Source organism: Myotis yumanensis, unplaced genomic scaffold (genome assembly GCF_028538775.1).
Source record: "Myotis yumanensis isolate MYYU_CA2020_CCGP unplaced genomic scaffold, mMyoYum1.0.hap1 SCAF_15, whole genome shotgun sequence".
Lineage (NCBI taxonomy): Eukaryota > Metazoa > Chordata > Mammalia > Chiroptera > Vespertilionidae > Myotis > Myotis yumanensis.
In genome coordinates, this window is record NW_027223766.1 from 34,233,869 (window position 1) to 34,247,269 (window position 13,401).

Below are 13,401 nucleotides of genomic sequence, written 5' to 3' on the forward strand. Positions count from 1 at the left end.
ATGGCCATGGCTTATGCTTTTGATATGCTATTTCTGTTGGTTCTACATATTAGTATTATTATTCCTAGGACCCAAAGTGATAGATTGATTTGTTTCTGCTGAAGGTACTTTTCCAGTGCCTTCTGAGTCTGCCGCTCTCTGCTATACCCCTATTTTTAGTAAGAAAATCAGATGCTTTTATTTCCAGGGCTTTCCACAGATGCTCCATATGGAGTATACAATATGGTATTCTTAATTACATGAGAGATATCTCCACAATAGGCTTACATGAGAAGCAAGAGAAAGTAAGAAAACGTGTTCCTCAGTTACAGGATCTATTCATGTGGGAACTGTAGAAGAAGAAAAAAACACACACACACCACAATTATAAAGCTTATTCAAAATACCAGCAGCCAACCAGATGGAAAGTGAGGGGTTTCTGGGGAAATTTCAGAATAAGTAGTGCCAATATCTACCATAAAAAGCAAGGATATGTTAACTTGAGAGAAAGTTGTTGGAAGTATATTTCACCAGTTCCTACCTCTGAGATTCAGTCAGCTGTAATCCACTTGTTAATTGTGCCCTAGCCTTCTGCACTTTTCTGATTCCCTGTTTCTGCAATTTCTGCATCATCTGGATCTTTCTCTCCAACCCCTGTCCCCGTGCCCCAGCTTCTTGCAGTAGCGAAGCTTCTTCCATTGCTTCTTCTCTAGGTTGGACAGAATAGAGGTTATTTCCTTTAGTGAACAGATTTAACTGAACAATAAACACAGCAGTTTTTAACTTCTTCGCATTTTTCTAGATTGTCTCAAAACTGAGTAAGTGCAGCTAAGATTTGAGTAATAGTCTTGTTATCAGGATATTTGGAGTGTCGCCTTCTCCATTGAGTGTTGGGGATGGAGTCATTACGATGTTTTGAGAAAAATAATTTTCTGAGGCTCACATGAAAGGATGAGTGATTTTTATTTGTGTGGAATTGCATGCCTGGGTTTCTATATTCTCATTTCCTTTAACTCAGTCCTGGGAGATGTGTAACCTGGAATTCAGTGGAGCTAAAAGCTAAGCCAGTGTCTATTTGCAGCCAGGTCCAGGTCAGCATCAGGTTGTGTGGGGTCCACATGTCCATGAGCCATGTGGGAAAATGTAGCGGAGCAGGAATGAGAGCCCTGTAAGCTCGGAGTCAACCAAGACAGCAAACTCATTTGCTTAGGGAATTAAGTATCCCCAACCTTCCCACGCTTGCAGGAGGGGACTGACACACAAGTACCTTCCACACATCACTTTCCTGAGCATGCATCTGTTCTCTTCCTTGTCCAGTCCAAGCTTCCCCCAGCCAACTGCAGGGAATAGACTTATGGCTCCCTGAGGAGTGTTAAACTGCAGCCTCCTGGCAAAGTTGCCCAAATGACATTCCTATAGTATTTGCCCTTCCCTTTGCTCCACTTCTGTTATTCGTCACTAAGTCAATTACAATGGTGTCTGTCTGTCCTTGCCATTCTGCCACTTTGTCCTTAATTTAAACTTGGATAGTCATCAAGAGAGCCGAGATAAAGGTGGGTAGGACCAGAGGATGATTTTGATGTGTCCCTGGATCCATGCAAGTACATTTTGTGGAAATAATGGGAGACTCACCTCTTTGGGAATACAACACTGAGTTTCTCCCAGCTCACCTTGAGAGGAAAGGCTATGAGCAATCTCCTCCGATGGGTCTCCCAAGCCCTTAGTTCTTCTGCAGTTGTGGAGGGTGGTGAATATTTGGCTACTCCTTGATGTGGTGGGTCATGTTCTGGTGCCCAATGTGCTTGCAACATAAAGTCGCCAGTTGCAGAATTTCATACAAGAGCTTGTGCACATGTACAAGCGTGGGGGTCTGAATTGAAAGCATGCTGTGAAGGACATCTACAACTTCTGGGAAACAAGGAAAGCTTTCCTATGGGTACCATCAGCTGGCAGCAATGCTGGGTAGCTTCTCAATGGCATTAGCATCACTGGTGAGCAGATAAGAGAAGCAGGCTTTCCTCACATTGTAACAAGAAAAATGTGCACTTGTATGGCTGTTTGGCTCACATTATCATGTCGCTATATTCATCAACATAACACTTAGTAAAACATTTGCCTTTTTCCAAGGAACTAGGGAAACTTATTTGCATCATGTTGCCTTTGTATAGGGACAGAGTCTTTTATGCAAGTTCTTAACTACTCCCTGAACATATTCCTTTGTAATTTCTGCTTTCATAGACCCATGATGAATAGATTATAAGAGCCTCCTGGAAATTGAATCTATACTAAAACATAGGGTGAGCTCAGGGCTAGGATATGAGGAGCACAAGCCTGTATCCTCTAAGAAGGCAGGCAATCCATTATCAACTAAAGAAATTGTGTCCTCCTCCTTCTTTGAAGGGAAACCCATTGACAAATGGAATCTAAAAACTCATCACTTTCCTTTTCCCAGGATCTATTTGAAGCAAGAAAGGATAAGGAGATATAGGGGGAACAGAGGGAGTAGAAATAGCAAAGAAAGGAAGAAAAGGTTTCTATGAAAGAGAAAGTACCTTTAATTCTCACATTGCCTCTCCTATTCTTCTCATTCTTTCCTACTGGCCATTCAAATCATTTTTAACTTTCCTCTTAGAATGATATCCATCCCATAAATACCCATAATTAATTTGCTTAGAATGAAGCCCTCCTAAAGCCCTCACAAATCCTGAAAGACTGGATTCTCTTATATATATTCCAGATGTGAGAAAGGTTTATCTATTTAAGAGAAAGAATTGCTGGCAACATTCCTGGCTTTCGATATTTCCCCTCTATCAAAACTACTAATCATGATTTTGATAGGATTTTTGAACCCAATTTACCCATACTATTGAATAATAAAATCTTGACTTTGGAAAGGGTAGTCTATCCAGCTGGTATTCCAAAAGAGCGGAGCTCTAGAAGGGAGACTTTTATAACCCAGGGCCTCTTATAAGACCATTACGGGCCCCAAGACCTTTAGCTGGCCCACATCACTCAGGAACTGCCATTTGTATCCCATCCTCACCACCAAATTGTTGGGGAGATAGAATTAAAAATGAAATCTCCTGCCAACCCAGTAAACATTCTGCACAAAGTGTAGAAAATAATGAAACAGTAGAGTTGATATTGAATAAGCATTAAACCAGACTGTGATATGCATCACAGGCAATCTGCTAAGGAGATTGCAGAGAAATAAATCTCACCTTTGTATATAGCCAGGCAGTTACAGTCCATTACATACACATTAGTTGTCGTTACCAAAAGGCTAAATAAAACTTCCAGTTTTGTGGCAAGCTGTGTGCCTAGGTTCAAACTCCCGCAGAAACAAGAAGACAGGAATATAGCCTCCTGAATGGTCATGTTTCAAAGAGGTGGTTCCACAGCTTCCAAGGAAAACATTCATGGCACGAAAATTGACAAGAGGCTTATTTAGCTTAAAATATGTCTGTACATTCGAAAGAAACAGATATCATTTATAATTTCAAGTTTTCTAAAGAAATTGCTGAACAAAAGGGGAGATTTGTCTTTCCCTTCTAGTGTCAGGAAAATTATTACTTCTTAGATTTCTATTTTACCTTTATACCAAAAACGAGCTGTGAGCTAGAATTGTGGCCAATAGAAGAACAAGTTAATAAGGGAACAATTTGACTATATGTTTAGCTGTTCTTTATGAACTGACAAAATTACCATGCTAGAGGTTTATTTTTTGTGAAATAGATTGTTGGCATATTTGATATAGTGTATCTGATGTACATCATATTGTTTTAAGCTCTCATGCCCATTTCATAATGGATTTATTTTACTTTCTGTCATGTGTCTACCTTGAATCTCACTCTTGCTCATAAAGAGTGAGGATTCAAGGTAGACACATGACAGAAAATAAAATAAATCCAGTCTTTTGAACTTCCTATAAAGTTCAAAAGACTGGTGCTTATTAACTCACCTATTTGCAAATTAAAAGTTCATGTCACAATGTTTAATTGCAAGATGTTTTCAAATAATAGTGTTTGTGTGTGTGTGTGTGTATATATATATATATTACAAAGGGGAGTTATGTGTATCTTTTATATTATAATACTTTAAATTTGGCGAGTAAAAATTAAATATAATCTATATATTTTATAGTATCTTATAGGATCTTGATATCATACTATTAAGTTTTCCTTACTATCATGGATAATTCCATAATTAAATCATGATATTTGACTGGGTTTCTTTGTGATAGATTCCCATAAATTCAGGGACATTGGACACTGGGGACGCAGCTGTGTTGCGCATGCAGTCCACTGATGATATTTTACAGTTTTGATGGCCGGCATGTTCTGCAATGGTCACTTCAGGGATATGTTCCTCCATGCTGCCCTCTCCTGGTCTAATTACAGTATAGCCTCCATCCAAGAGCTTCCTGCTTAGGGCAGGCACCTTTTTCATTATGAAGGGTAACTTTATGCTAATGTAATTCCCAGCAATTCTCTGTTTATAGCAACAAAAAAGGTAGACTCTTAGAGTAATTTCTTCTTTTGAAAAGAAAACACTGTATTGTTAATGTGTGACTTAGAATTCCCAATCACTATGGATATTTTACTCAGCAGTGAATCCAGTTTTTTTCCTCTCTCTATTCTTGATAGCTGTTTTCCCCCAAGACCTCATTTACTTAGTAATGCTGTCCCCTTTATATGACCTTTGGCTTTGTTTCAAATATGTGACTGCAACCTTATGAATGATAAAGAAACATGAAGTAATTTTCCTTGAGAGGGTTATAAAATTGAGTATTACTGAATGACATTAATGCATAGATTTAATGATGTCATATGAAATTAGCAATATATTTTAAATAGAAATATTTGCATCAAAACATACACGAAACAGCTAGCCTAACATCGGTATTGCAGAGGGTTATATTATAGTCCTTGACATTTTATTGTTTTGCACAGTGATTAAATATTTTTACAATATTTCTTTAGAACAGAGTTCTGTGAAACTTGAAAGGTTAAAATGAAGTGCATCCCTGGTGTGTTTATTTTAAGCTTTTAGACTTTTATAGAAGTATACGATTCTCGGAAGGTCTAAAATTTACAATGTTGCCTCAGGAATATGAAAGATCTAACCTAGTTAAATACATAAAATGTTACTTGTTTATAATAAACCTTGATCATTAAATGGTGTTTGTTCTGTTACATCACTGCATAGTGTTGTAAGTTTATCTGACAGTTGCTTTTTTCTAGCGGAGAAATGTATTGAGAAACATGTCTTTCTCATAATTTGCCTGCAGAGGGTGTTGTAATAACCATTTCTCCCTTCTTTGCCCATCTCTTTTTAGTCTTACTGGAAGCTTTGTGCCAGACTTGATAGTGAGCATGAGTAGCCAAATGTGGCTGCATCTCCAAACAGATGAAAGTGTTGGATCTGTTGGATTCAAGGTTAACTACAAAGGTAATGGTGAATTGCTACTACGGGAAATATGTCATTCTCATACCACCAGAGAATACTTTTAAATTCTAGTTTAATTGCATCTGCAAAGTAAGTTTCCCAGAACACAAGCAATAATATATTTTTAAAAAATGCTTTTCTTTTAAAGTTATCTACAAATGTTTATTTCATTTTCCTTTACATGGAAATGTTTTTAATTGTGTCTGTTTTGCATACATCATGTCTCCCCTAGTCCGCTATACTATGCTTATGCTTTAATCACTCTGGACTCTTAGCTCTTCCCAAAATAGACAGTGTAGTTTTATACATATCACATAGTTTGCCTGGCTATGTATATATTATATATATTTATATATAATCTATATATAATTTATATATATATATATATTCACATATATAATTTATATATTTATATATATTTATATATACATAGAAATTATTAAATACTTAAGTACCAAGTAAAGGGCTTAAAAATTTGGAATACTTTTAAAAATTTTATTAGTGATTCTCTCAGATCAAATACATGGTCTTAGTGTTTAGATTATCAACTCCTGTGGTCTATCAACTCATAGACCACCAATGTGTGAAATTGCTACTGCCCATACCAGTGTTGGTAATGATATAGATTAATTATATGTATATAAAAAAATATTTTGTTCTATTTCCACTTATAAGAGATAGATGTAAGCATTTGAAATCATGAATATCTTTGACACATGATGAACCTTGATTAAAGTTTAAAACAATGAATATATACACACAATCTACATATTAGAAATGCTAATTTGGAATTCTGACTGAAGAAATATATAAATGCTAATAAATTCAATTAAAATCCGTGCTTTAAAGTATGAAAACATAAAAGAACCCTTCAGAACATTGTCACTTGAATTTATTATTTCTGTTGTGGTAAAAATTATTATTCTTTAGCTTATCAATTAAACAATGGCTGCACAAAAGTTTCTTACTTGCATAACAATAACTTTTAATCAGAGTTTCCTTTTTGAGCATTGGCTTGCCATGCCTTTGTATGCAGACACAGGGAAATGAATGCATGATGTTGTCTGGGAGACAGGACACAGGCATTCTGTGTTGTTAACTTTTGACTAAATTGGTTCTATATTAATTTGAATAGTTCATGAAATCTGTAGAAATGTCAATTTAAAAGTAAAAAGGTTACCCTGATTATAATTTAAAATATCTGTTTCTTTCATTTAAAAATCCACATATATCCCCAGTGAATAAAACAATGTTACAAAATTTAAAGAATAGTCATCTCATGTTGAAAATACCCACATGATTTCTCTTTTCCCTCTTCTAAGTGACTAATTGAACCTGGCATCATTATATTCCTCTTGGTTTTATTATTTCCTCACCCTATGAAGGAAAACCTATGGTTATTTGAATCTTAGACACTATATTAATCACTAACTACAATGCTTCAGCAAAGAGCAGTTATTAAGCTCAGGACCAGGTTGGAGCAGCAGGGAAGCTTTCTCAGTGTTTACAAAGCTCTTCACTCCACTGCAGTTCAAGAGTTCAAAGTACATTGTAATGGAGCACAGAAATTAGCGTTGCTTTGTTTTCTTTCTGCTCAGTTTTCAACAGGAGTAATTCAAAAAATATTTCCTAAGGATCTGCTTGTGTGTCAGCTACAGAATGAGTTGTTGTATATAGAAGGAACATCCAAATATGATCTCTCTCAGCAAGATCATAATATAGAGACAGAAAAAAAAAAGCACCTAAGTATTCGTACACAAATATCCTCGAAGATGAGATAATTGAAACTAACCCAGGAGATTCTTAGTGAATAATGCCCTTATTCTCCCTCCCTTCAACCTGTTCTCTTCCAATCTAACCACCACATCACTAACCGTGATCTCCCAGCAGCAGAGAAGGAATCATATTACTGTTTCCATAACTTTCCATTTTCTAGAATTAAAGTCCAAAACCTCCATAGGTCTTACCTTCTAGCTTCCTTCGATCCCCTTTTTGTCTTTTTCCCTACCATCCATTTTTATCAAATTATCCATAATCCTCTAAACTCAGCAAGTTGTTTCACACCTGTCCTCTGGACATTCAGTAAATTCTACCTGAATCCCTATTCTAATTTTAATTCAACATCACATTACTCAGCCTTGAAGACGAAATTCAAATATATTTTCTTCTGTACAGCTTCCCTTAACTCCACCCATCACAAAAAAACTTTTCATATATATCATATTTACCTTTATTTTTCCAATAGCAACTCCCTGTTTTGTCATCACAGGTGATTAATGATTGCTCAGTAGAGCTGGACAAATGGTTTGACTTGTATAACATGATGTAACATATGGTAAAATATGTCCTCAAAAATTGATATATCATGATTTTTTTTACACTGAAAATATTAATTTTGCATTCTCCATAATTTTAAAACCTGAGCTCAAAGTTGAAGTGGGGTTCATTTTAAGAAGTTTCAAGTTTTGATATGCGGATAACTTCAGCAACCTCGCCTACTAAAAATAATTTTTATAATTATCATGCTCCCTGTTAAGTAGTGTGTTGGTTTTAAATGGAACACTTGCTAAAATAGCTTTCCAGATTTGATCTAAAGATTTCTTTTTCGGTCACCTGTAGATTTTGAATGGTATAGCATTAGATGTAGCTCTCCTATAAATTAAACATATATTGCAATATATATATATCTTACCTAATAATTGACAAACATGTAAATTGACCGTACCTTCGCTATGCTAACCAGCCAGTCAGGAGAGTATGCAAATTAACCCAACAAAGATGGTGGTTAATTTGCATACGTAGGCTCCAAGTGGCGGAGTGAAGACTGAAGACAAGCCGGAGCAGCAAAGACTAAGACTGAAGGTGGCTCTGGCCGGAGCAGCGCAGAAGGAAGGCAGCTCCAACCGGAGCGAAGGCCTGGGTCCCAGGTACCGGAGGAAAACTGGTGCTGGCAGCCAGGAGAAGGGAAGGCCTATTGCACGAATCTCTTTGTGCAACGGGCCTCTAGTATACATATACACATATATATATACACACACACACACACATACATATGCATATATTTGTGTATGTATATATTCTCTTCTAAATTAAAATAAATTGAACAGTGACTAAATTATGTAATTTATATATTGTTTTTCACAACGTATTTTAATTCTTAAATTATACTTTGCTAATTATCTAAGACAGTGTATTTTAAAAAATGTATTGCAGTAATATTGTTAATAAAATTATATAGGTTTCAAGTGTACAATTTGATACATCATCTGTATATTACACCTAGCATCCTTTCTTCTGGGTATGTACCCTCAAAAACTTGAAAACATTTATGCACAAAGATATATGTATCCCTATGTTCATTGGAGCATAAGACAATTCTGTTAGAAACTCAAAGTAGAAAAAGATTAGAATCTAGAACTCTAGTGTCTCATCAGCTACACATATTTGTGTGCGTGCACACACATACACACACACACACTTGATTTCAAATGTTTTTACATATTTAGTTCAACATGTTTACTTGATATTCCTTAGGAATATTTAGCAGAGGCATATAAAGAAAAATCTTTAGCCTTTATAGAGCTATGAAAGTGATAATATCTCTTTTTTGAAATCCAACATGTTTTGACTAATTTCCAGTTGTCTATAGTATACATTTCAACAATAGCATTAATAGCCAGCACTTATTGAATGGGTATGTACAAATGTAAGCACATTTCATCTCATTTAATTAACTACAACAAACCTACCAGGCAAGTAATATTATTATCCCTGTTTCATGGATGAAGTAACTGAGACAAACCTCATTATTAAATTGGTCATCATTTTCCCACAGAATTGCAATCTTACATTTATAATATTAAAAGTTTTCATATAAATTTGCATTCATGTAACTCTGTTTGTTTTTCTGCCCAAACCATACTGTTACAATTTTACTAGTTTTGAGGTTTTATTTTTTAAAATATCTTGTAGGTAAAGCTCTCTAATACTATTCTTCAATCTCAAAATTTTCATGACAATCCTTTATACTTAATTTCCACCTGTTTTAAAAATAACATTGTTGAATAATATAAAAACTATATCTGATTTTCATTAGAATTGCATTAATTTTATATATCACTGTGGGTAATATTGATATTCTTATGTAATGTTTTCTCCTCAAGTCTCCTTTAGTCTTCTTAAATTTAAATTTTATTTATTTTCAATACAGCTTCTTTTTCATACATGATAGCTTTATTCCTAAGTATTTTCTAGTTTTTGTTATATTCTAACATAATATTTATTTTATATTCCCATTTATAACTGATTATAAAGGACTATTATATTATTATATCTCTATTATAAAGATGTTAATTTTTGCATGCCTGTGTAGTATTTGGCCATATATTTAATGCTCTTATTACTTAAAATTAATTATAGTTAGGCATTGTAATAATTGAAAAGGCATTCGTCATTAATTACAGAAAACACAAATAATAGCATTGTAATTAAGGCTTTACTATTTTCACATGGCATGTCTAGAGAAGCGTAAATGCTGATTTTGGATGGTTTCTTAGCATTGTCATCTGACACTCAGAGGCATCCTTTTCTCCACCTTCCTTAGTATATTTATCTTTGTCCACAAAGTAGTAACATCACTGTTGCCAAATATTGATTGCAGAAGCAGATTGGAACTACTAAACCTGCTAACTTATAATGACAAAAGCTGGCAGTTCTGTTTGGTTCTTCTTTTGATGCTCATGACTTTATTATTTCAACATTTAACATGATATTTGACTCAGATATGGGGAAAAGAGTCTTTAACAAGTCTATCTGATTGACAAAATCAGATAATTAACTATGTCACTTCTTTAACTCTGTTCATAGATCTCTAATGCTGGGACAAACTTCCATTCTTGCAATAAAACCTTCTTGAAACTGATATTAAATATTTTAACATATTTTTGGATACAATCCTAGCTAATTGACCCTCATGCAGTTGCAAAGATGGCGGCACCCACAGCCACTAAGGAAGGAGTATGCTAATTGAATGCCCCGCCCTCAAAGATGGTGGCACCCACAGCCACAAGATAGTGGTGCCCAGTCCCCTCAGCCATCCAGTTGCCCAGGACTGACTCAAGGCGCAGGCAAGCCTCGGATGGCAGCTTCCCAGCTGCCCAGGGCCACCTGAGCCTCAGGTAACCAGGGCTGGCTGAGGCTTGCGTTGCAGGCAGTGGCAGCAGCAGAGGTGTGATGGGGCATTGCCTTCCCATGATCGTCAGGTTGCCTCCCACCCCTGAGGGCTCCCAGACTGTGAGAGGGGCAGGCCGGGCCGAAGAACCCCCTCCAGTGCATGAATTTTTATACACTGGGCTTCTAGTTTACTAATGTGATTATAATTTTTGCATATAATTAAACTAGTGGTCTGGTGCACGGATTTGTGCACCAACTAGAGCTCTATATATGTTGTGCATGCGTGAGTCAACATTTATTTTTAAGTTGCCAGTGTGTGTCATATGTATTGGCCAGCTGGTCAGACGGTTGGGCGGACGGACAGTTGGTCACTTAGCCTTTTATATATATATATAGACTAGTGGCCCAGTGTATGGATTCGTGCACAATGAAAGGAAATTAACTAGAAGATTCATGCAGTAATTACATTAGTGCAAAAAATTACATGTCAAAATAGTGTATATAATTTAGTATTATAAAATTAAAATACAAAATATTAAAATACAAAACAATGATTGATAAATTGATTAATAAATAACAGCAACATGATATAACAACAACAAAGACATGATATAAAACAACAAAAACATGATATAAAAAGAACATTGATAAAAACAATGACTGATAAAATGATTAAGCTTATTCTAATATCTCTCTGTATACCACATTGAATAAAATCACTTTCAGAGTGCTTGACTAATTTCCCTTTTGATGAAGTATTTAGAACTTTAACTGTAACATCACACACTTTTCAAACTGGAGAGAGAATGCAACATATAACTGACCATGACCAAAAACGGGTTCAGGTAGGAATATTCCTACTCTGTCTAGAGTTTATTTTGAGGATTTATTAATAGTCATTGTAAATGCTGGCATCACAGAAAACTGTCTTCAAATTAATTTAAATGGGAGGCCTTTGTCACACGGGGACAAATCAGTCCTTAGAATCAGAATAACCTCTCCTTCTGCAGATCCTATTAATACTTCAGCTTTGATTATTTTAGGTCAAAATCTTTTGTGCCAGTAGTTGGTCTTCAGACATACACTGTTGACGATGCCACTTCCTTTCAGCTTCAGAGGTATGTTGTGTCAATAGTTGGTCTTCAGATAAATTCTGGCATCATGTGCGATTTCCAACAGCATGAGCTTTATATGTATCACACATGTACAAGTCAACGTTTACTTTTAAATTGCCAGTGCATGTCATATATACCAGCCAGTTGGTCAGTTGGACAGTTGGAAGGACAGTCAGATGGTCACTTAGCATTTTATATAAGTAGATGTGTACTGGACTATAATTTTTTTGTTTATTTGTTTTCATTTTTTATTACAGTTACATTCAATATTGTATTAGTTTCAAATATTCAGCATAGTGATTAGGCATCTATATAACTTATGAAGTGATCCCTCAGTAAGTCTAATATCCACCGGTACCAGATGTAGTTGTTACAATGTTATTGACTATATTCCCAATACTGTATTTTACATCCCTCTGACTATTTTGTAACTGCCAATTTGTACTTCTTAATCCTTTCACCTTTTTCACCCAGAACTATAGTTTCTTTTTATGCTAGTTTCATCAAAGTTGGGTTCCAGAATTTTTGCAGTTCCTAAGAATTACTAAGGAAGCTTGTCAATGTTCTGGTAAAGTTTGAATGACATAAAAGTTACATGTCCTTGAGGGTAAGAGAACCTAGCTATAAAATAATTTAGTCATTTTTATTTAAATGTAAATACTTAGCAAAGTTAAATTTTTTGTCTTATGGCTGTGTCTCTTCAAATCTCTTCTTAGATTAATGTTGGTCATTTATATTTTATTTCAAAATTTTCTAGGTTATAGATACTATTTTTTCAAATATATTGCTACTTCATATATATTTTGCTTTTAAAGAAAAAAACATTTTCTAAAAAATAATGAAGATATCTTTCCATGTGCTCTATTTATAGTATATACTAGGGGCCCAGTGCACCAATTCATGCATGGGTGGGGTCCGGCCAGCCTGGCCCCAATTGGGGCAAATCAGGTCCAGGCCTGTTGGGAGGAGGAGCCTCGAGAGATTGGCCAGCGGGCCCCAATTGGTGTGGGGGGCCAATTGTGGGTGGGGCCAGCCATGGGGAAGGGCTGTGGGCAGTGGGCTGGTGGCCCCTCCAAATGGGGTGGGGGGCAACTGGGGGCCAGCGGCTTGGGGGAGGGGCCATGGGTGGTTGGCCAGCCGGCCCCGCCCCTGATCAGAGTGGTGGGGCCTATCAGGGGCAGAGCTGGCTAGGGAGAGGCGCCACGGGCCACTCAGGGTGGTAGAGGCCCATTGGGGGTGGGGCCAGTAGGGGGGAAGGGCCACAGGTGTTTGGCCAGCTGGCCCTGCCCCTGATTGAGGTAGGGGGGGTCGATCTGGGATGGGGCTGGCCAAGGGGAGGGGCTGCAGGAGGTTGGCCAGCTGACCCGCCCTCTACTGGGGTAGGGGGTACGATCCTGGGCAGGACCACCTGAGGTGAGGGGTTGCTGGCCGATGGGGGTAGTGGGAGCCTATCAGGGGCAGGGCTAGCCTGGGGGAAAGGCCAGCTGCCCTGACCTCAATCAGGGTGGGAGAGGCTGATCAGGGGTGGGGCCAACTGGGGGGACGGGAGGTTGGCCTGCCGGCCCCACACCCCTCCAATCAGGCCAGTTCAGTGGCCACAGTGGGTATCATAGCAACTGGTTGTTCTGGTCATCAAGGAGTTCTGGTTGCTGGCTTTTTATATATATAGATTAATTCCAAGGACTAA

General features: G+C 36.9%; 1 protein-coding gene across 2 annotated transcripts in view; it reads left to right on the top strand.

Annotated features, from left to right (window-relative positions):
• CSMD3 (CUB and Sushi multiple domains 3) overlaps positions 1 to 13,401 on the top strand; it is an 857,474-nt gene that overhangs the window by 438,184 nt on the left and 405,889 nt on the right. For both annotated transcript variants that reach the window (XM_070391936.1, XM_070391937.1), the window contains one exon: positions 5,318 to 5,430. In XM_070391936.1, the coding sequence (XP_070248037.1) occupies positions 5,318 to 5,430 (113 nt within the window). The remainder of the gene's footprint in view (positions 1 to 5,317; positions 5,431 to 13,401) is intronic.